The sequence below is a fragment of the Mesoplodon densirostris genome, chromosome 13 (assembly GCF_025265405.1).
Source record: "Mesoplodon densirostris isolate mMesDen1 chromosome 13, mMesDen1 primary haplotype, whole genome shotgun sequence".
In the NCBI taxonomy this organism is placed as follows: Eukaryota; Metazoa; Chordata; class Mammalia; order Artiodactyla; family Ziphiidae; genus Mesoplodon; species Mesoplodon densirostris.
This window is the reverse complement of record NC_082673.1, coordinates 73,149,296-73,172,881: the sequence shown is the minus strand read 5'-3', so window position 1 is coordinate 73,172,881 and position 23,586 is coordinate 73,149,296. Positions and strand designations below refer to the sequence as shown.

The 23,586-nt window shown below is 41.5% G+C and overlaps 1 protein-coding gene across 1 annotated transcript in view; it reads left to right on the top strand.

The window, feature by feature from the left end:
* SAMD12 (sterile alpha motif domain containing 12) overlaps nucleotides 1-19,632 on the top strand; it is a 248,932-nt gene extending 229,300 nt beyond the window's left edge. Inside the window, exon 4 of the mRNA XM_060115731.1 lies at nucleotides 19,424-19,632. Coding sequence (XP_059971714.1) covers nucleotides 19,424-19,632 — 209 coding nt within the window. The remainder of the gene's footprint in view (nucleotides 1-19,423) is intronic.
* The last annotated feature ends 3,954 nt before the right edge of the window (nucleotides 19,633-23,586 follow it).

Below are 23,586 nucleotides of genomic sequence, written 5' to 3'. Positions count from 1 at the left end.
CCCAGATCACCTGCCTCAGCCTCATTCAGGATGCTTGGTTAATATACATACCCCTGGTTATATATATAACCCTGATCCACTGAGTCAGAATTCCTGTCCTCGAATTCTACATGTGTACCAAACTCCCGTAGTAACCCTTATAGACATTAAAGATTGTAGGTACACCACTACATACATATTTGAATGACAGGGGTATCAAATGGCAATGTAGAAACTGGGTTAAATCTATGTTGACTGTATTTTGAGGCTAACAGTTGAGGTACTCTGAAATCAAGACAGCCTCAGAAAATCTCAGTCACCCTTGATGTCCACAGATCTCAAGTATGGGTAATTGGAATTCAGCAGGGAAAAGAGAATGAGGCCAAGGAAATATTTGAATTTTCTTCAGGAGGCTGAGAATTTTCCAAAGTTAGTGCAGACACAAAACCATAGATCCTAGGAGCTTAGAGAACACAAAACAGGACAAATACAGAAAATCAACCAGTCAAACAAAACACATGTAGAAACCGATGATAAAGGAACTTAAAATATTGTTCAAATTGACCAAGCAAATACGTGAAACAGCTAGAATTTAAACCCAGGCAATCTGACTCCAGAACTCCTACTCGTTTTCTTTCCATCTTTATTAAGGTATAATTGGCAAATAAAAAATATATATATATTTAAGGTGTTTGCCTTAATGTCTTGATATAGGTATGTATTGTGAGGGAAAAAAAACTTCTACTCTTAACCGTTCTGCTGTACGCATCTTCATTTAAAAAAAGAAACCACACTCCCGCACACACACATAAGATCATAAATTATGTGTAACATAAATGTGTAGCAGACTTTATTCCCCATTTCCACTGAGAGAGCCCAATTTGCTCAACAGGTTAGAGCCCATTTTATCTGTTCACCTTTGTTTTCATTAACCCGGTTGCAACAGCAACCTGGTTGAAATGAACAAATCCTCTTTAACTCTTGGAGTTGCATTGAAGGAACTGGCAGGCTGGCATGAAGATACAGTATTTCCTACACTGGCAGATGCTAGCCTCATCTCTCCAATGTGTGGAGAGATGCAATAAATCAGGAAAGAGGCTGTGTAGGCAATTCAGAATGCAGGGTGTGTGGGCGGACTCTCAATAGGGATTCTGATAAATTTTAGAGATTGCTTACCAGCAAGTTCCTTTTACCCCATTTTAGTGTTTTCTGGTAGGCTTCTCCTTTTTAAATGGCTTGTAGCAACTAGTTACTAGTATCCGATTTTTTTTTAACAAAGGACAACAATTAAAGACAAACAAGACCAGGCCTTACAGAAGACTTGTCTAATCAAAGGTCAGATGGTGAAATCTAAAGATGCTTAAAATTTTTAGATAATTTTTAGATAATTCTGCTCTATTTGGGTAAACGCCAGCATCTGCTTCTTGTTGTTTCTGCTGTATCAGTCCAGTGCCCCTACTTCCGTATCTCCTCCTTCCCCAACTCACGCACACACTCAGAAGAATGTTTACTACAAGCCGTTGCTCTTTACTAGGAGGGAAACGGGGAAGGAGATTTCTAAGGTTTAGGTTACATTCCATAGATGAAAGGTTGTGGTTTTACACACAATAATATCATTCAGCCTTTGACCCCTCTGGCTCTTCGGGCTGTAACAGTTCCCTTATAAACCCTAATCCCTGGACACTGTCAGCGTAGATACCATACAGGACTTGCATCTCTGTCAAGAAAACTTTCAAATAAAGTTTCATCTCCTTGATGTTTCAGTGTTACTTCTGCATTTGCCTCTCCTGTGTCTTACATATTTCTGTCTGATATTCTGATCTATGAGGACTTGCCTTTGATTAAGGGCCTTGCTCCTTAAATGTTCTTTTTCAGTTTCTCCACTTTATCAAAAGATTGAAGACACCTCTGGTGACCCAACATCTCTGGCATGCTAAATCTGGGTGTCAAATGCAAGCTTTGATTTGACAAGCCTCTTCCATTTCTAATTTCAATACTGATTTAGCAATACTGAATTATTTCCTTTGGTAGGCATATGATTTTCTTCTCCTCCTCAAACTTCCCTGTGTTACATAGGTTTTTCATAACTAAAGGCAGTGGATTGTTTAGACTCTAATCTTGGACACATGTGCCTTTTTTCTTATGGAAAGACAAGGAAATGGAGCTTCATAAATCAGAATATTCGGCTTAAATATAATTTATAAGGAACAAATACAGGAAATGTAAATCATGCTCAAGAAAGGCTTACTTTCATCTTACAAGTTGGATTGAAAAATCATGTGGCTACATTTCTAAGTGATGAAAAGACATTCTGAAAATAAAATGTCAAGGTTAAATGTAGAGGCACATTTAGTGGATATTTGAGCAATCCCAATGTCCTTAAAAGTGTGTGTGTGTGTGTGTGTGTGTGTGTGTTCCCAGCGATGAGTCTCATGACTTAGCTCATTTAAAAGGTGAATTCTCATCGGGGCTAACTTCTGTGTCCTCGTGAACTTTTAACGTCTCAGTATTTTAAAGAGAGCCTAGAGCTGTAATAATCCAATCCAGAAAATATACAGGACTCGAGGCAAAAAGAAGCCTGGAAGACTACTGCTTTACTGTCAAAGAAAATCTGAAAGAACTGTTATAGATTCAAATTTCAACTGTGTCCAGATATCATAGCACTCTATGATTAAGGGAGAAATCTAGGAATAGTCACTACAGACACTTGTGTTCCTTATGTTAGAAGCAAGATATGAAAATGGTTCAGATGGCTAGGATTGGGATGACATGGCACTGGAAGATGCAGCCCAAACCAATAGAAATTTGATGCTTGAGTAGAGATTTATGATTTTAGAATCGACAATTCTATAAAGTCATTTCTAAGGTTGGTATCATCTTATTCTTCAGTTTAGGCACATTTTGAAGCTATTCTTTACTGTAATAGTGAAGTTGTAACATTTGGCATCTTTATGTAGAAGACTTAATTTAACCAATATAGCTTTTGTTGACTCCAAGCTGTTGATGTTATGATAGCAATGCGTTTATCAGTTATAAGCTGTTTTTTCAATCTCAGTTCTGTTTTTATGGACTGATCAGTATTCAGCTCTTCCTTTGACAGAGACTGTCTCCTGGCTTGTGAGGCTGTATGTTCTCACGGTCACAACATGATGGAGTGTGTGTGTTGATATACAGATTTTTGTAGCTGAAGGCATGTATTCTGCTATGCTCCATTACTCTGCATACAAAGGAAAACATTTCGATTGTAGCAAGCTCATTTGAGTTACTGAGAAGATGTAGCTTCTGTAAGGGGTAAAGGACAGTGCTACATTTCCCTGTGGCTTTGTTGTTTGTGAATTTGACTTACTTGTGTATCCAATCCAGGTGTCTCCTGATTTAAGGAGACCCAGTATACAAAATCTAAATTTGTAAAATGAAGGATCCATGAGTCTGTATTTGTTCTTATTCTCTTGTTAAGTCACAGCTTTTTACAATAACTTTGACAATAACTTTTTACAATAGTGCCAAATTAATATTCAGTGTGGTACAGGTCTTGAAGTCTGGGAGTGCCAGATTTGACCCAAAGCATCAATTCTTCTTGCTGGGAGGTTTTTGTCAGGATCTTTAACCTCTCTGGGCTTAATTTTCTCATCTGAAAAAATCAGAGAAGTAATTGTGCTTGTATATAAGAATCTGATGCGATAATTCATGTCAAGCATATAGATATTTATGTGTGTATGAAAATATATGTGTATCTGCATATATACATATGTATTTATGATTTACATAGTGCTCAAATACAGAGTGCGCTATTATTATAGTGCTCACAGTGTTTTATGGAAAATGAGACACACGTATAAAATCAATAGATGATGTACACATACAATTTTTAGCAGCAGATTTATCTTAGTAATTATGTATTGCAGAGACCACTATTCATTTTCATTCCCTGCACACACACTTACTTACTTACTTACTATGGAGGTGGGTGACCTAGAGGCATACTGGATGGGGCAGTGAATCCACCTGGACTGTTTTAAAATCATCACAGGCAACATGTCATGTTCATGTCAGAGACTCGATCGGGCACCCCTTTCCCCAGTAAATCCCTGTCAGAGTTTGGGTTCCCCAGAAAGCAGGCTCAGAGAAGGAGATCTGGATGTTAGGAGTTTGTTGGGTGGTGTCCTCCTATTCACCACCTGCTGGGAAAGTGAAAGATGCAGAATTCAGGCTGTGATTCAGTCCTGACAGGATCTCAACCAGCCCCAGTTCTGGAGCTGGGGTTGACCTTTGGAGTTCACTGGGGGCTGGGCTAGCTGGGAGCTGGACTTTTACACCTCCTTCCTCCCACCCACCCCACCAGTCAGTGGATCCTGGCTACTTTCAGGAAGAGGGTCGTGACCTCAGGCAAAGTGGCTCTTTTCAGCCCAAGGCATTGCCCAGAAGGGCCGACAGCTGAGAGCAGTCAGCAGGCAACTCTCACTCCCAGCAGTGGGGAGTTCTTTAGGTCTTACGGGGGATCTAAGTGACATGGCACAGAGTCTCCCATTCAGTAGAACCGATTATTGTCAGAAATTGATTTGGCCTAAGTTATCGGGTCTCTACTTTTGTTTTTCTCCCTCTATTTTTTCCTTCTCTCCCACCCTTCCATCAATCACTTATCGTTGGCCTGCTATGCAGCGGGCACTCTAGTGAGGTCTAGAAATTAAACTATTTTTAAAAAGAGATTCTCTTCCCTTTCCAAAGCTTCTATTCACATGCAGAGACAAGCCAGGCAGCAAAAGGGGCAGAAGCGATGAACTATGGAGTTGGAAAAATAATAATTCAAACTTCTGCTGTCTCTTACCATCTATGTGATTGTGTCACTAACATTCTCAAGCCACATTTTCCTCATTTTTAAAATAGGGATAACAGTTAAACCTATCCAGAGGACTGTCCCAAAGAATAAATTAAAGAATGAGAAATTATTCACATTTATCCCCAGCCCATCATAATTGTCCAATAAATTATTGATGTTTTTATTATTGATGATAATGATGATGTCAAAGGTTTATGAATCCATTTCCATGTAACTCCTTTACCTTTGTTGAGTAAAAGAAAAGATACCTCACCTAGGAGAAAAGCTCAGTGATTGAATGACCTGACGTGTTAGACTCTACCCTTCACGTACTCTGTACACTAGGGATTCTGTGCCTCAAGGGCCTTCCACGGCAAGGTATGCTCTAGTGACTACTCCTGGCTGGACTGCTCAGCGTTCAGCGCAAATGGTCTCTTCTCTTTCTTGAACCACGCTCCCTCTGACACCTCATCCTCCCTGACTTTTTCCCTGTCTCCAGCCATTCATTAGTAGTGTGTCCCTGTTGGCCTGTCTCACTGATCTACCCACTCAGTGCTAGAGGTCCTCAAAGGATCAGCCTTAGGGCCTCTCCTCGGTCCATTCCCCTTTCTCTTGGACAGTGGGTTTATATGTCAACTCTGTGATGGTGGCTCCCAAGCTAAACCCCAGACCTGACTTCTCTTTGCAGCTCCCAGCTGGTACTCCACGCCCATTTTGCATTTCTGTTGAATATCTCATAGGCATGGGCAGTTCAGATTTATTCCATGTCCTGACCTTAAGTATTGAGCTTTTCCTTCTGACTTGTTCACTCAGTGTTCTCCATGTCAGCAGTGGCCCTTTCTTTTATTTTATTGACCAAGTGAGAAACACAGGGATGATTCTTGCTCTCCATTTCTTTCTTGACTCAATACCTAATCTACCACCAAACCCTTTCATTCTACATTCAGAATATCTCCTCTCTTCACATCTTGATCACCACCTTCTAGTAGAAGCCACCATCATCTATGGGCTCAACAACAGCTTCAGTTTCCCAGCTAGTTTCCCTCCTTCCAATGGTCACCTAGACCCTCAACTGGGACATTCTTTTATAGCCAGAGAGAGTTTTTAAATATAAACTGTATCCTGTCACTGCCCTGCTTAAAACTGTATTTTGACTTCGCATCACAGTTGGAGTAAGTAATGGGATCCTTGATCTTGCCTCCAAGACCAAGAATGATCTTAAACTTGCCTGCCCTTCTATCCTCGTCTCAAGCCATTGGCCTCTTCTGTCCTCGTCTCAAGCCATTGGCCTCTTCTGTCCCCGTCTCAAGCCTTTGGCCTCTTCTGTCCCCGTCTCAAGCCGTTGGCCTTTTCTGTCCCCGTCTCAAGCCGTTGGCCTCTTCTGTCCCCGTCTCAAGCCGTTGGCCTCTTCTGTCCCCGTCTCAAGCCGTTGGCCTCTTCTGTCCCCGTCTCAAGCCGTTGACCTCTTCTTTCCTCGTCTCAAGCCATTAGCCTCTTCTGTCCTCGTCTCAAGCCATTGACCTCTTCTGTCCTCGTCTCAAGCCATTGGCCTCTTCTGTCCTCGTCTCAAGCCATTGACCTCTTCTGTCCTCGTCTCAAGCCTTTGTCCTCGTCTCAAGCCGTTGGCCTCTTCTGTCCTCGTCTCAAGCCATTGACCTCTTCTGTCCTCGTCTCAAGCCGTTGGCCTCTTCTGTCCTCGTCTCAAGCCGTTGGCCTCTTCTGTCCTCGTCTCAAGCCGTTGGCCTCTTCTTTCCTCGTCTCAAGCCGTTGACCTCTTCTATCCTCGTCTCAAGCCATTGGCCTCTTCTATCCTCATCTCAAGCCATTGACCTCTTCTATCCTCATCTCAAGCCACTGACCTCTTCTATCCTTATCTCAAGCCACTGACCTCTTCTATCCTCATCTCAAGCCATTGGCCTCCACCCGTCCCACAATCCTACCCCACCTTGCTGGCCTTCTTGCCTTCACTGAAAGTAGTAGTCTACATAGAGCATTGGCATTTTTTTTCTTCTGCCTCCACCCTCTTTTACTTTACTCTTCACCAGTCTTCCTCATCCTTCAGATAGTAGTGTACTTCCCTCACTAAACTACAGCTCTGTGAGTACAGAGACCATATGGATTGTATTCACTGCTATACCCAGCACCTAGCCTAATGGCTGCATTAGAAGATCATTGTTTTGTTTGTTTGTTTTGTTGGCTTTTTTTTTTTTGGTTGTGTTGGGTCTTCGTGGCTGTGCGTGAGCTTTCTCTAGTTGCAGCGAGTGGGGGCTACTCTTCATTGAGGTGCGCAGGCTTCTCATTGCTGTGGAGCATGGGCTCTAGGCATGTGCGCTTTAGTAGTTGTGGCTCGCGGGCTTCAGGTGTTGTGGCTCATGGTCTCTAGAGCACAGGCTCAATAGTTGTGGTGCACGGGCTTAGTTGCTCCGCAGCATGTGGGATCTTCCCAGACCAGGGCTCGAACCTGTGTCCCCTGCATTGACAGGTGGATTCTTAACCACTGTGCCACCAGGGAAGCCCCAAGATCATTGTTTATTAAATGAAGGCTGAACCAAAGCAGGGATAGCCTTTCTAGACACAGCGTGAATTTGAATCAGGTGTCTTGGTTCTAGTCTCTGCTCTGGTAATTACTAGGCATGTGACTTTGGGCAGGTCCTTTCGCTTTTATGGGCTGTTTTTTTACTTTCATAATGGGGATGTTACCATCTCTTCTCCCTTTCTCACAGGGCCATTCATTCAGTAAAACTTTAACAAATATCTACCACGTGCCGAGCACTGGAGCTACTCAGTTAAATGAAATCCACATTCTCTTTATAAAGAGCCTAGAATTTGGAAGGGAAGAGAGTCATGTGAACAAATTCATGATTATATTATAATATAGTAAGTGTAATGCTAGAAACAAGGCACACCTTTATGAAATCTCTAATATGAAAGAAATGTATTGAGTCAGGTACTATGCTAGGCACTTTCAAATTTACTGCCTAATTTTACTTTCACATAGAAAGCTCAAAGCATTGAAAATCCGTATCCTCATTTTACAGATGAGGAAACTGTGACTCAGTGGCCTTAAGTAAGCTGCTCCAGCTCATAGCACTAACCCAAGCTTTCTACTCCAAGTTCAGGTTGCTTTCCCAAAATCAAACAAACAAACAAAATTAAACTAAGTTGTGATTATATTATTGCTAGAAGAATGAATTAACTAATGTTGAACTGAAGTATTTTATAGCCAAATCTAAGTCAGAAGAGAAAGTTGTACCAAAGAATCTCACTTTTCCTTCAACTTCCACTTTTTTCTTAGCTTCCTCTGGGTCCATTTTTATTATCACTTATGATTGATTATAGAAAGAGTCTATTATTGGCTATAGTGTGTCTTTATTTGTACCCACAGTAAACAAAGTGTTTCCTACAACAATGATATGAAACTTTTTGAGGTTAGAGAACGCTTGTATGTGACATTCTGGTCCCAAAATACTGACCCTAGTGTGTGCTTACTGGAGAAAACCCAAGTGGGTATTGCTTTGTTTTCCTTCCAAATAATTCTTGAAATGTCTTATCACACCTTACAGTTCTTTAGAGAGAGCTCAATTAGAGATTAAATATATGAGATATACATCCTATAATAATGGAATTATTTTAAAAAAGGAAGTAAGGACAGCTAAGTGACCTGAGCCCTCAAGCAGTGGCTGAGAATAACAGTGAGGGAAGCAGTGTACAATGTAGGTATTGGTATAATTATAAACTGACTGTACTGTGTAAGGCGGATGTATAGTATATTTCACCTGTGGGAACAGAGGGACCCATGGCTCATCAGAAACTCACCTGTAGCAAATCCTCAGTCTTAGGACTGGTCATCATCATCGTCATCCATTGATAACTTCTGTTGAAAGCTTATGGGCCAGGCACTGTGCTTTCTATGTATCATCTCATTTAATCTTCATAAATATGCCTAGGACAGAGGTAGTGTTATCATGCTCATTAGTAAGGTGAGTAAATGAAGACTTACATCAGGTTAAATAACTTGTGTAAGGTAGCATGACCTGTAATTGGTGATGTGTTTTGCGCCCAAGCATCTGACTCCACAGGTGTGCCCTTGACCGTCATAAAGCCATTGGTCCGTGCTGTCAGGGTCATCCAGTTCCCCCTTCCCCTGTGCTGCCAGTCTTCAGGGGTGATCTGATTCATCACAGCAAGAGCTCTCTCCCTTCCCCTTTCATTCTGTTCTTCCCACCTTCCTCCTGCTCCAGCATCGTAATCCCTGGGATGAGAGAAGAGAGAGAAGAAAGCTGTCATCCATGCATGTCTCTAGTTCCACAGTCCTTAGCACCATCACTCACCTGGGCTACCAGGGGGCTGTTGCAACCCTGAAAGTCTTTTTGCAAGGTCAAGGTACTGGCACTACAGACGTGGCATCACGTGTACCTGCAGTTGCAACATGGGACTGTTCCCTTCAGAGTCTACCACACCCTCTAACTCGAGTTTCCCTTGACAAAGTTCATTTTGACACTGTCCAAATCCTATTTCACTAGGTTATTAAGCAGTATTCTGAATGTTGGCAACAGAAAAGTGAAAAGATACACCCTCGCTTTAAAGACCTTTAAGTAGGGGAAGAGACACCTGTAACAGCACCTTATACTTTACCTGTAGGTTCCGAGGGAAGCCAGGGAGAAAGTAAGATCTGAGCCAACCCTTGAGGCCCATCAGACAAGAAGTGGAGAGGGAAGACATGAGAAGGCAGAACATGTAGGGAGACACGAATAAAGGGAACACTGAAGAGAGTCTGATCGTGCTGCTTACCTTATTCCAGCATAACTTTTAGTGGTGTAACCTGTTGACATCAAATTTTGGACTTTAAGTTCGGTGAGCTTATTTCTTTTTAATATCTTTATTGGCATATAATTGCTTTACAATGGTGTGTGAGTTTCTGCTCTATAACAACGTGAATCAGCTATACATATACATATATCCCCATATCTCTTCCCTCTTGCTTCTCCCTCCCACCCTCCCACTCTCCCTATCCCACCCCTCTAGGTGGTCACAAAGCACCGAGCTGATCTCCCTGTGCTATGCAGCCGCTTCCCACTAGCTATCTATTTTACATTTGGTAGTGTATATATGTCCATGCCACTCTCTCACTTCATCCCAGCTTACCCTTCCCCCTCCCTGTGTCCTCAAGTCCATTCTCTACGTCTGCGTCTTATTCCTGTCGGTGAGCTTATTTTCACTCCCTCTTGGAGGACAAAAGGGAACATTATGTAGATGTGCATCCTTTATTGTCTCTTCAGCATTGAAGCAATGCCAGACAGTGTCAATTTTTATGGTCTTGGTTTCCTCAAAATTTTGTCACATCAAACAGGGGAACCTTATTTCACTTCCATTACTCTTATATTCATGAGGACCCTTCAGTTAAACCTCATTGGAAGTGTTGCGGTTATGGGCTTTGAGGCATTTCAAGATCAGATGCATGGAAATTTTTACTTGTAGAACTGAATTGGGATCCTTGTTTGTCTTGTACGCTTTGGAACTTTATCTCCATGAATGTGTTTCCTCATCCTTAAAATGGAGAAAAGAATGCTTCCCAGAGTGATTTGTGGATTAAATGGAGTAATGGATGGGAACGGGCCTAACACATAGTAGGTGCTTTTCTCAAAAGTATGTTTTGTGTTGGTTTGCCTCCTTATCTACCTGAGTCCCATGAACGCCTCTTGGATTAGCATTTTGAGAATCAGTTAGTTGAAAGCAAACATCTACATCAGTGGTTCTCAACCAAGGGTGAATTTGCCCTCCAGCAGACATTTGGCAAAAATCTGAAGACTTTTTTTTTTTTTTTTTTTTTTTGGCCACACACGTGGCATGCGGGATTTTAGCTCCCTGACCAGGGACTGAACCCTTGCCCCCTACAGTGGCAGTGTGGAATCTTAACCACTGGACCGCCAGGGAAGTCCCTGAAGACATTTCTGACTGTCACAGCTGGGAGTAGGTGCTACTGGAATCTAGTTGGTAGAGGCCAGGGATGCTGCAAAAACCCAGCCCCAAATGTCAGTAGTGCCCAAATAGACAAGGTCAAGCAGGTAAGACCCACTCTACTTGCATGTCATATTGATGACTTCTGAAATTTGGGATGTACTAAATCAAATTTTCTTTTCCTTTTTACCACTACCTCCTGAGAAAGGACACCCACTGTCATCATCAGGATGCCATCCTTTCAGGTGCTTCCATCATAGTTTTGGAGTGAACTACAGCACTCCCTATAGGATTTTGGGTGGGACCCTTAGCTTTCTTTAGGTGTACTTCCTAAAAATGGCAATGACACTCTCTATTCTATTGCCTTCATTGAGTACTTAATCAGCACAGCATCGGGGAGAGGGTATCATTTCATCCCCAGTTTACAAGTGAAAACACTGAAGCCTAGAAAGGTGAATCATCCCAACAGTAACTGTGGAGCAAATAAGTGGTCAATCCAGCCCTGACTTTCAACTCCAAACCCAAGACCTCTTTCTTTTTTACCAAAGCTTTCCTAATAGATGGTATGGTCCTCATGGTCATTGTTATAGGTTTTATCACATAATTGCTTTTAGGATGTTTAATACCTGCTGATCTTACATCTGCAGGAAACTCTTCAGCTCCCCAAAGACAGGAGCCACTGTTTCCATCTCTTCTGCTGAATGTTTCTGGAGCTGGGCTAGTACTCACTTGTTAATCTTTCTACCAAAGAAATCCCTGGTATTAATAAAGTCCAACATTGAAAAGCTTAAGAAAAACAACGAATCTCTAGGTATCAGGAAGAGAAAGCCGAAGTAGCTTTGAAACTTTTTTAAACATCCCTCTGGCATTGGGTCACTGGCTCAGATGAATTCGTGCGGAGAGGCCAGCAAGCCCAGTGCCTGCCTCTTCAGCAGATGAGCACTGTACATGTCGGGCTGTTATGGCCATGGGTGGAATATCGAGGCGGAGGAGGAGGCTGTCAGCAGCCATCTCACGTGCTTCCTGGTAATTAATTTTAAAAGATGCCTGATGTATGGTGGGCTGCTCACCTAGTGACATTCAGTTAACAGAGAATCCCCAAGACAATGCATACAAATTCTGACAAATAAAAGCAAATGTACCAAGAGGTCTGGTTTACCTATCAAAACCAGAAAAGACCTTGAAGGTGGTTTATGATATCATAAATCTTCGGCTATAGTCTCCGCTATGTTGATACTATACTTCTTCACTTGGAAAATCTGCTCTGAGGTACAAGGGAAGTAATTACTGAGTCTTCCCAGGGACTAAAACGGAATCCCCAAACAAAATGTTTTAAGGTTTTCTTAAATTAATTTTTGGAGATTTGGTAACTGTGTGCTACCAACAACATCACGGATTTAACCTTTAATTTACTGCCTGGAAGCTGTGTATTCCTTCTTGGAGAGCTGAAAAATAGCGCACAGCCATATTTCCCCTCTGTTTGAAAAGCACTGTAAAATTTCTTTCTGACTTTATATTTCGTGTGAGAATTACCATTATTTTAGTTTCCTCCTATTAACATCATTGGCACCTGAATATATTCAACCAAAAACCTAGATTGTCTAAAACAGTCTTTTTATCCTGGGATAAACCATAATGGAAAAGAATATAAAAAAGAATGTATGTATTTGTATAACTGAGTCACCTTGCTCAACAGCAGAAATTAATACAACATTGTAAATCAACTATACTTCAGTAAAAAATAAATAAATTTAAAAAATTTTAGAAGTCTTTTTACCCAAGACTGGTTTAAAAAATTCAATATACAGTTCCCATCAGTATGGTAAATTACTTACAGTGATCACAATGCAAATGTCCGTTAACCCTTCTCTTCCTCAGCACAGGGAAGGGGCCTTTAATTTACTGCTAATCATTCTGAATGTAGCCAAGTAAGTGACCAGGCTTGGCAGTGGGCTGCCTTCTCAGGTAGAAGTGAGAGGAGACTTATTGGTCTTGGAAGGTTTTGTGCACATTCTCTCCAGGAAATGAAGCAATGGGTTGGCTGACCTCAGAGTCCTGTTCACTCTGGTGCTGGTGATTTGCAGTCACCCTTAGGAAATCAGGCACTGGGTTGGGGGTTACCTAAGAAGATAGGTTTGCTCTGCACATTAGGTTATAAAAAACAGAAGGCCTGTTCAGACTAGTCATCAACCACCCTTGGTCCCGTTTGCTGTTAATCTAGAACAGGCCGCACAGGGTGGAATCTCAGAACCTGAAGTCCATTCCAAAAGTTAGTTGAAACCCTGAAGGCAAGGTTGCCTGAATCCCTTTCCATTGCAAGTAGGAGGGACGTGGGGGAGGAAAGGTTAAAAGTCAGATGTTGAAAGTGGCAACTTGTGAGTCAAATATGACCCATGTACATGCTTTGTTTAGCTCTCATAATATGGGGGGAAAGGGCAAATTTTAAATTAGGAGGTTTCGTGAAACTTCTGGATTTTTCATTCTTAACTTAAAAATAGGAGCCGTAGCAACACTCAGCCTGTATTCTAGCATAGCAAAAATGGGTTGGAATCGCACATTTTAGAAAAACAACAACAACAAAATATCCCATCCACTGTCATCCACCAAGTCCCAGTTGTCCCTTAGATTGGTCCTCTTCACGCAGTTATGTTATCCTGACAACATTTGAGTTTGTAACCTCAGGTGTAATTGGATAAGGAGGTGGCCCAGGTGCATCAAAACATACAGAAGTATGCAGTTAGACTTAAGGTGTATTCCACATTGTATAATAATTAAAATACCAAAATTTGCCAATGATTAACTTTTTGAAAGTAAGCTACCGTGGGTTCTCATTATTCTTACTTGCCTACACCCTGATGAGCTTTCTTGAAATGATGATAAGCAGGACAGGACAGCAGCTCAACTGACAATTACAGATAAGCTTGGCTCTGTAAGTCAAGATTCTCTTGAGTACACGTAGTACAAATGAGCTCAACTCATTCCCCACCCCACCCCTCCCCCTCCCCCTCAATATTGACTTATATAAATGAGAAACCCAGGGGTGTCTGACTTCAGGCAAGGCTGTTTTTAGGAAATCAAATAATGTTATCTTATTTACCTCCCTCTCTCCCTCCCCCCTGCACCTCCCTCCTCTCACCGCCCCCGTTTCTCTTTCTCAGCTCTGCTTTCTCTGTTGGCTTAATTCTCTAGCAAATTCTCTCCATATGGTGGCAGAGACAGCCACTGACAGCCAGTCTAAGCTTATATTGCCCCTTGGGACATGATCTAAGTAAGAAAGAAAGAGAACTTCCCTCTTAGAAGCCATAGCAATTCTACTAAATTTTATTTGCCCTGTCTGGGTCACACACCCAGCATTAAGAAATTTGTTCAGTACCTCCCTTGAGTCAGGCTCTAGCTAGGTGGTTGGAAACATCCTTACATGATGGGAGGAGTGGGAGGGAATCAGAAAATAAAGGGTAAACATAATAAGAAAATTATGTAGTCCTTTAGAAATGAAAAGTCCTGTAGTAAAAGCCCCACCAGTTGAGGAGGAGCAGCCCTCCCTGCCAAAGGCAAAACATAGCTCCTTTTACCAGAAATAGGCAGGGATGCAGTGTAGGCAAAAACCGAGGCATTCATAATCTACAAATGAGTGTTTTATGACGGTGAACATCATCTTGTGTCTCAGATGTGCTGCTTCAGGTTGGGCAGAAAAAGGAAAAAAAGACTAAACCTGGCTACCCTATAAGGTAGGCATCCCAAAATGGCATGTGAGACTCGTATGATGTGCTCCACACCCAGCCATGTCAAGCTTCTAAGAGTTCCCTAAAGTGGACCATTTGGTTGTCATTTTCGTCTCTGCCGAAGCTGTTTCCTGTGCCTCCAGAGCCCTTCCCCCTCCTACTTGTGTTTTGTTAATTCAAGGACCTCAGCTAAGTTAGGTGCCCCTCCTGTGGGCTCTGGAAGAATCTGTACTTGTCCCACTGGCAGGGAAGTTACCTTTCTCCTCCTGGTTCTTCATCGTGAAATGTGTTCAGTCCCTGGTACAGACCTAGACCTCGTGTGATGAAGGAAGGGTGAATCTGTTTCACAGCTCCTCTCAAAGACCCCTCAGTCTCCTGTCACTCTTCACTGTGGGAAGACCGGAGGGTGGTGGCCATTACAGCCTTGTGCATCATGAAGTCATGCCCGTGTTTGCACTGCTTGCCTTTAAGTCCTCAGAGACAGTGACGTTTTCTGGCCCTCATACTCCCTACACGAGAACTGGCAGAAGCCTGGTTGGGGAGCATGTCAGGCTCTGGGAAGGATTCCTGGGCAGCAGTTTAGAGAGGTGGTTAAAGAGCATGTCTTCTACGTATATTTGTCTCCCAGATCTGCAGCTTAGTAGATATGTGACCTTTAGCTGTGTTTAGTAGCTATTAATCAATTATAGATAATAAAAATGTCTTCACAGAATTGTTGAAAATGAGGTAATCCATGTAAAGCTCTTAGAACAGTGTTTAACACTTAGTAACGGCCTGATCAATGTTTGCTATTATTATTGTGATGATGAGGAGGGTTAACACATATGTGAATGTAAAAGCCGTAATAGCACTCCTCTATTTTCTGCCTACCATACCAGCCTCCTCCATCTACATGGTTACTGGACTCTTTAAAAAAAATCTTGGCTTTATCCTGTAGTCTTGGTCTAACTCCTACTTACTCCCTAAGTCCCAGGTTAAATATCCTTTACTCCCTGACAGCTCCTTGATACCCAGACTAGCTTAGCTCACCCAGTTCTGGGTTCCCATATGTGCCCTTTCTTAGGATTGACCCATCACATACCTGTAAACATTGATCGTTAACTGCCTTCCTTATCAGTCTGAAAGCTCCAGGAGGGACCCTGTCTTGTTCCTCATTATCCCCAGCATGAATAACAAAGTGACAAGACATAGTGCTCAAAAAGTGTTTGTTGAATTAACAATTGGATTTTTATGATAAGCAACAAAAAGTTACAATATAAATTGAAAAAAAAAAAGATGCAATTGATGATTGACTGCTTATCACCTCCCTGACCCACACTTGTTTGGACACTCTTTATTTTGTGGTCAGCAGGGGGTGGTGGGTCAGGAGATTGCTAGGACGTTTCCTCCTGTAAATGATCTAATGTTTGTGAAGAGTTTTCAGAACCACAGACTTAAATGGCTCTGTAGAAACCATCCAAGAAAGGCAGCAAATCAGATTGTGTTCATAAATTCCTCGGTGTACAGATGACGACCTTTTCTAGAAGTTGTTTTATCAGGAAACTCTCTTATATAATTTCCCTTAATCTTTCTCCTAAGACTTCTATTTTCTTACTGCTGAAGATAAAGCACACCTAAAGGTGTAGTAAGAATTAGGAAAAGCTCTCATGTTTTCAGTATTCTTTAACTTTTCTCAATCTTCCTTTCTATCAATGGAAATAATGAAAATAACAGCAAGAACTTCTTTAGTCTCAGGGCTGAAACAACTTGAACAGTCAAGCCTATAAGAGGTGAAATGTTGATAGGTACAATTGTTTGTACCACACAGTGGGAAATGCACAAACTTTTATTAACTGGTAGAGTTTTGTTACTTGTACATTCAGAGCTGATGGTATTAACCCAAGTAGGAGATAAAATTCTGATAGGGCTTATGTATCCACATTTTGATCAGTCAGATGCATTGATGGAACAGTTGAAGCTGGAGGTTCTTGGGGGAAGGGGACATCTTTGTTTCCTTGTCTGCAAAGAAATTGAACCACGTACACTGGAATAAAACCCTCCCTCTGAGCACTAATGATGGACCAGCCAGCCTCTCGGGACCAAAGCGCCCAAGTACCTTACCAGCACCTCAGCAACTCTGGCTGCTGAATGTCCCAGTCTGTAAAACCACAGTCCAAATAGTGAGGACCAGAAAGGGGAGGAGGAAGAGAATTAGATAATCTGAATTTCATGGGTTTTTGCAGTATTTGTTGTTGAGTTGAGGGCCTATCTAAAGAGCTAAATATCTGCTATTTGGAGACCAATTATCCACGTAAATGATACCCAAGTCCCATTCAGTGTTTTCTGAACATCACTTCAGGATCAAGGTCTGACAGCAGAATACTTGAAGGCAGGGCTGTCCCGAAAGCCTGGGACTCAGACTCACCACTCCTTAGCTCTGCACCTTTGAGTATGCCAGTGCCCAGAAATTAGGAAAGGGATAGCAAAGGAAATCTGAAGCCATCAGTTGACTATAGATTTATTTATTTGTTTGTTTGTTTGTTTGTTTGTTTTTTATTTGTTTATTTTGCTGCATCAGGTCTTAGTTGCAGCACACAGGATCTTTGTTGCGGATGGGGCATCATTCATTGCTACGCGTGGGCTTCTCTCTAGTTGTGGTGCATGGGCTCAGTAGTTGCAGCACACAAGCTTAGTTGCCCCACGGCATATGGGATCTTAGTTCCCCGACCAGGGATTGAACCCACATCCCCCGCATTGGAAGGTGGATTCTTAACCACTGGATCACCAGGGAAGTCCCTCAGTTGACTTCTTAAAAACATGTTAAGTTCCAGTTGCAAGGCCAATTGCTGCTGTAACAAATTACCACAAACTTCGTGGCTTAAAACAACGCAAATTTATTATCTTACAGTTTTAGGGATCAGAAGTCCAAAGTGGGTCCTATGGGGTAAAAATCAAGGTAGAGCTGCATTCCTTCTGGAGAGTGTGGGAGAGAATCCATTTCCTTGTCTTTTCCACCTTGTAGAAGCCTGCCTTCCTTGGTTTGTGGCTGCATCTCTCCAGTGTCTGCTTCCATTGACACATCTCTCCCCTCTTTGGCTCTCCTGGGTTGCTCTTTAACTTATAAGGACCCTTGTGATTAGATTGGACCCACCTGAGTAATGCCAGTACTTGCCCATCTCAAGATCCTTAAGAAAATCACATTAGCAGTGTCCCTTTTGTCATATAAGGTAACAAACTCACAGGTTCCTGAGATGAGGATGTGAACGTCTTTGGCAGAAAGAGCATCATTCTGCCTATCGCAGAAGACGGTCAGAACTACCTGAGTCTGTGTGTGTCCTATGCTTCCTTTCTCATGGCCATCATGATCTGCCCACTGTTGCCAAGCTACCTCAGGTTCCCCTTCCCCCACCTCTTCCACATGCAAATTTTACTGAAGCTTCAGACTACCACCCACCTCCACAACTCCCTGCACTCACTTCCTTGCCAGGCACCGGTCCAGAGCCAAATCGATATTGGTGTGGTTCTCATCAGTGCTGCCCATCAAATATATCTCTTCCCCCCTACCACCTTCCTGGCACGTGATGGAAGCAGAGTTCATGTGTGGACCCTTGGCGGGTGGGAAAGTTCATGTGATTAGTTCTGGCCAAAAATTTATAAATGACTCCAGGCTGAGCATTTCATTGATACTAGGAGACCTTCCAGCACCTCTCTTTTACCTCTGGTACAATGATCATCAATGTTCAAAATGGATGGACTTGCAGTCGACATGTAGAACAAGCAAGAAATAAATTTTGTTGTAGCCACTGATATTTTGGGGTTGCTTGTTACTGCAGCATGGACCCTAACTTATCCTGACTGATGCATTTAGCAAAGCTTAAAGGGAGGTAAAAGAGAAGTATGCACAGTGTGGGTTGCTCTTAACTGGTTCTCCCTGTTCACCTGTCTCTACTCAGAGGCCACACAGGCTTCCCTGTTCCTCGATTAAAATGCCCATTAACCTCACCTTCTGGCTGTTGAGTTTATTTTTTGAGGAGGTAGAGAATTCAGTTCCTGAAGCATATATCATAGTACACCCTAAGACTTACCATTGATCACTGGTGGACTCTGTCTTTCGTCATCAATTAGAATGAAAAAAGACCTTCAGGTCTGGTGACTGGGGGTGTTGGAGGGGGAGTACCGGGCCATGCTATTCTCTTTATTTATTGTGCAGGTCAAGCACAGAGTAGAGAGAATTCAGGAATTTGATGGACACCACAGTAGCAAGGGAAGCATGCAGACCGCCCCACCACCCAGGAAAAGAAAGAGGTTGAAAGGAAACTATGCCAGGCTGCCAGGCTGCCAGGCTCCTTGTTTTTGCCCACGCTCAGCCCTGCTGGAACTTTTGCCTTAGGCCAGTGATTGGGTTAAGGCGTAGCTCCCACCAGCCAAAGTTGGAACTCCAGCCTAGCACCAGGGGTGCAGCAGGGGAGGTGGGTGCCTGCCAATTAAAACTGGACCTTCAAATGCATGTTTCACAGAAACATTATTGTAATGTGGTTAAACTGTGCCGGAGTTTATCTATAACCACAGTTAGAGCATCTAAGTCTTCAGCTGGCTTATCAGTGACATGGGCTCTTATGGGTGAGCCTCAGAACCCATCACCCAACAGAGAGCATTGTTTCTATGGAAACATGCAATCTGTGACCCAAATACCCACGTTAAAATGTTGCTGATTTACTTAACTCAATGTGTGAGTCAGTTGGGGATTGCCAATATTAGATAAAAATTGAAGTTCTTTTTTGAAAGTTGTGGATTTTTTCCATCCTGCCTATCCATTCCAGTCAGCAGGCATAATGGAGGACCCTCTATTCTAAAGTGTCTGTGTTTAGATGGAAACTTCTGTTATGGCAGGATCAGCCCAGAGGAAGATGGAAATCCTTTTCCAGCCATTGTTCATTTGCTTTTCCTCTTATTTCTTGAAACCCTGCAGGGCGAGCCCTGCTGAGACTTACAGACAAAAAGCTTGAGCGAATGGGGATTGCCCAGGAGAGCCTCCGGCAGCACATCTTGCAACAGGTGCTCCAGCTGAAGGTGCGAGAAGAAGTCAGAAACCTGCAGTTACTCACACAAGGTATCCTGCTGCTGCCTAGTGGGTGGATGGAAGGGGAGATGGGAGGAAAGAAACCCTTACCGTCGTGACAGAAGGGAGCTAGGGAAAAACTGGCTTGTTTTGTTTTGGGTTTTTTGCAGAATTTTCTTTCATTAAAAAAAAAAGTATACAGATTTAAAGGCCACTTCCCTCCTAAAACTTCTTTTTCTTAGCTCACTAGGGGGAAGGATGTACAGATAAGTAATGGATAAGCAAACAATTATCTGAGCTAATTTCAAGGTCGTCACATACAGCTATATAGGCTGTGCACTGCACAACCCCCAGAGTACCAGTTACATAGATCAGTATACGATGGCACCACCTAGAGTTGTACAGTGTGCAGCCTTCACAACTGTACAGTGCAGCCCCAGCTATTTTAGTCTGACTACCGGTTTTGAGGGGGCCTTGGAATTTGAGTGATTCCATAGTTCATATGGCCATGGTATAAGTGGGATTTTTTAGTTGTGTTTTGCTTTACTTCACTTTTCACTGAGAGAAAAACATTTTAGAGGTATATGTCTGTCTGTCTGTGTGTGTGTGTGTGTGTATATATATATATATATATATATGTTTACACACACACTCTAGAAATTTTGAGAACCCTATTTATCATCTTAAAAATAGAATAGTTTTTTAAATAGACTATAGGGAATTTAAAACTGCAGTATTTATTATAACCATATAGTTCTAAACAAGAATCATTAATAATTTCAATATGTTGAAATCACTTAAAAGCCCTATAACTGGACGTGACAGAATAAAGCTGGATCTTGGAGAAAACCTTAAGTTACACTATAGGTTACGTGTCTAGGTAAGATTTGGTTGCTGTCAACCTCCATTAACTATAACCCTTTATTTGTTTTATTTTAATGCCCATTGTCCACCATTTTAAATGAAAGGATGATAAAATATATATTTTTGAGAGCCTTGGTTATTTTTCAATCTGCAGACTACTGTTAATTGCATGCATACTGATATTGGAGAAATCTGGATCAGCCAAATTTCATGTTATTGCATTTAGATTAACCAATTAATAGTCTGTTTGCCTGGAGGAAGTAATGTACTGCCTGAAAGATGACTGTTCTAGAAGGATAAATATAGACTTCGAGTGATATGAAACTATATTGTTTATTTGATAGACATTGTTTGCATTGGTCTCCAGAGACTTCCAATGTAAATTTACAGATACAGGTACACTGAGTAACTTAAATGTGAATCTGACGTACTGATATACTTTTAAGTTCTTTTAAGAAGTAAACAGAGATTCAAAGGTTTATCACAAGAATGTCCATTGTGGTGCTATTTATAAAACTGAAAAATTAGAAACAGCCTAGATGTTCAGCAGTATGGAGAGAATCAGATAATTCTATTTGAATTCAGAAGATACAATATAATATAGTCATTGGAATTATATCTTCAAGGAATATATGACAACATGGGAAAGTACTCAAGAAGTAATAGCAAGTAGGGGGGAAAGGCCATGTATAAAATGTTATTTATAATATGAGCCGAATTTTGTACGAAGAACATATTTTTATATGCACACCGAAAAGAGGATGAAAATGGTTTTGCCAGTATTTTGATAATGGTTCTCTTTGGGTGGTGAGATTGTGGGTGATTTTAACTGTTTTCTTTATATTTTTCTAAATTTTCCAAATCTTCTACTATAAATCCATATTACGGTTATAATCAGAAAATGCACTCACATGTTTTAAGCTTCAGTCACAAGCATCGTTCTGACCTGTTCTATTTAACGTCTGGGGTTTCCTCAGCTCTTTTGTTTTCCTCCCGTGGTGATACATAGAATGAGACCTGAACTCATCCCATGCACTTTGGACTTTTTTTTTTCCTTCTGCTACTGTCAGCCCGCAGTGTGTTTGCTTTGCAAAATCATTTTCTACAGCTTTCATTGCCCTAGATTCATAATATATAAGATTTTTCCTGAGATAGTACTCAACTCTATTAAGCTAAGTATATGTTTGTGTTTTGGGAAGATAATGCTAAGTTCAGCCTTTTCAATTCAGTTGTTGTCATTTTCTTTAGCTTTGAAAAGCTGTGCCTTTAGAACTCTTTCATTCCGTTCCCTTTAGAAGAGATCACATTCTCTAGCTCTTGGATATTTTGTCTGCACTCATACTACCTTTTTTTATTGCTTGTCCTTTCCATGTTAATGTTCAAACTCATTTCATGTCAGACAGCTTTTGAAAATCTATTGCCTTATTGAAGTGTTGGTTTCTTTTTTAAAAAAGTGAAACAAAAATTGACAAGTCGTTGTTGTGCCTGATAATAGAAGTTCTGAAGACAGCTGGAGTGGTCTTAAAAGATTTGGGGTCTAGGTTTGCTATTATAAGAATTGTAACTCCATTCCACCCAAGTGAGCTGAATGGCTTAACATACATATCATATGGAAATGTACCAGGGGGGTGATATGTGATTCGGTATTGAATATTTGATTCCTCATCTTGGAAAATATTCATCAGTGGAAATAATATGCTAAATAAGTACAAACAAGTGTCTTAGAATGTTACTTAGTTTTCAGAAATCCATGAGCTTTCCCCTTAAAGAGTGTAACTCACCTCTCCGGTCTCTAGAGATACATTTTCTTTCCCAGCTCACATAGGACTGTGACTCTGGTGTAATGCAATTAAATTTTATTTGTTTTTAAGAAATATTTTCGGGGCTTCCCTGGTGGCGCAGTGGTTGGGAGGCTGCCTGCCAATGCAGGGGACACGGGTTCGAGCCCTGGTCTGGGAAGATCCCACATGCCGCGGAGCAACTAGGCCCGTGAGCCACAATTACTGAGCCTGCGCGTTTGGAGCCTGTGCTCCGCAACAAGAGAGGCCGCGATAGTGAGAGGCCCGTGCACCGCGATGAAGAGTGGCCCCCGCTTGCCACAACTAGAGAAAGCCCTCGCACAGAAACGAAGACCCAACACAGCCATAAATAAAAAAAAAAAAAAAAAAGAAATATTTTCCAACTAGTACATTTAAATGAGGGTTGTTGCCTTCAAAGTAGCCAGTTTTTGAGGAAAGGGACTTATTTCACAAATGATTTTATTTCTTATATGTTTCCTTCTTACTTTTGGAGGCAATTTCAGAGCTTTAAATGAATCACAAAAGTTTAGGAAAAACCTAAGTGTCCATCGTTAGGAGACCAGCTAAATGAGTTATGGTACATCCAGGCACTGGAGTATACTTGGAAGTTATAAACGCAAGAATGAAGAATAGTAATATGGAAGGATCTCTGAGGTGCCAGGTGAAGTGGAAAAAACAAGGTGCAGAACAAGGTAGAGAGTATACTGCATTTGCGAATGAGAGAGGGAGAAATAGTAATGTATATCTGCATGTGCTTTGTTTACATAAGAAAATGCTGATGCACAAGAAGCTAATACAAATTCTACCTATGGGACTGAGAAGAAGATGGATAGAGGACATATGCTTTTTAAGTCACTTTGTGTCTTGAAATATGTGTGTGTTAACTATTTAAAAGAGTAAAATGTTTTAAAAGAAATAAGGAGAAAGAATGAATTTTGGCATCAGACAGGCCTGAATTTTAAATCTCAGCCCCAACACTTACTGCTGTGTTATTTCAGGGAAGTTACTTAATTTGTCTGTGTTCCAGTTTCCTGTACTCTGAAAAGTGAGATCAGCAAATCTACTCACCTCATAGGGATGCTGTAAGAGTTAAACGAGCTCAAATATATACATCACTCAGTGCAGTGTGACAGTAAGTACAGGACATAGTTAGCTATCAGAAGCCACAAAATTAAATCAACCTCATTAATTTATATGAAAGCTTTATTTTTATAATATTGTTTATTGAGCAGTAATTCACAGAATATACAGTTTCCTCAAAGTGTAAATTCAGTGATTTTTACTATTGTCACAGAGTTGTGCAACCGTCACCACAATTAATTTTAAAACATTTTCATCACCCCCAAAAAGAAACCTGGTACCCTTTAACAGTCATTCCCCATTTCCTCCCAAGGCCCCCCCCAACTACCA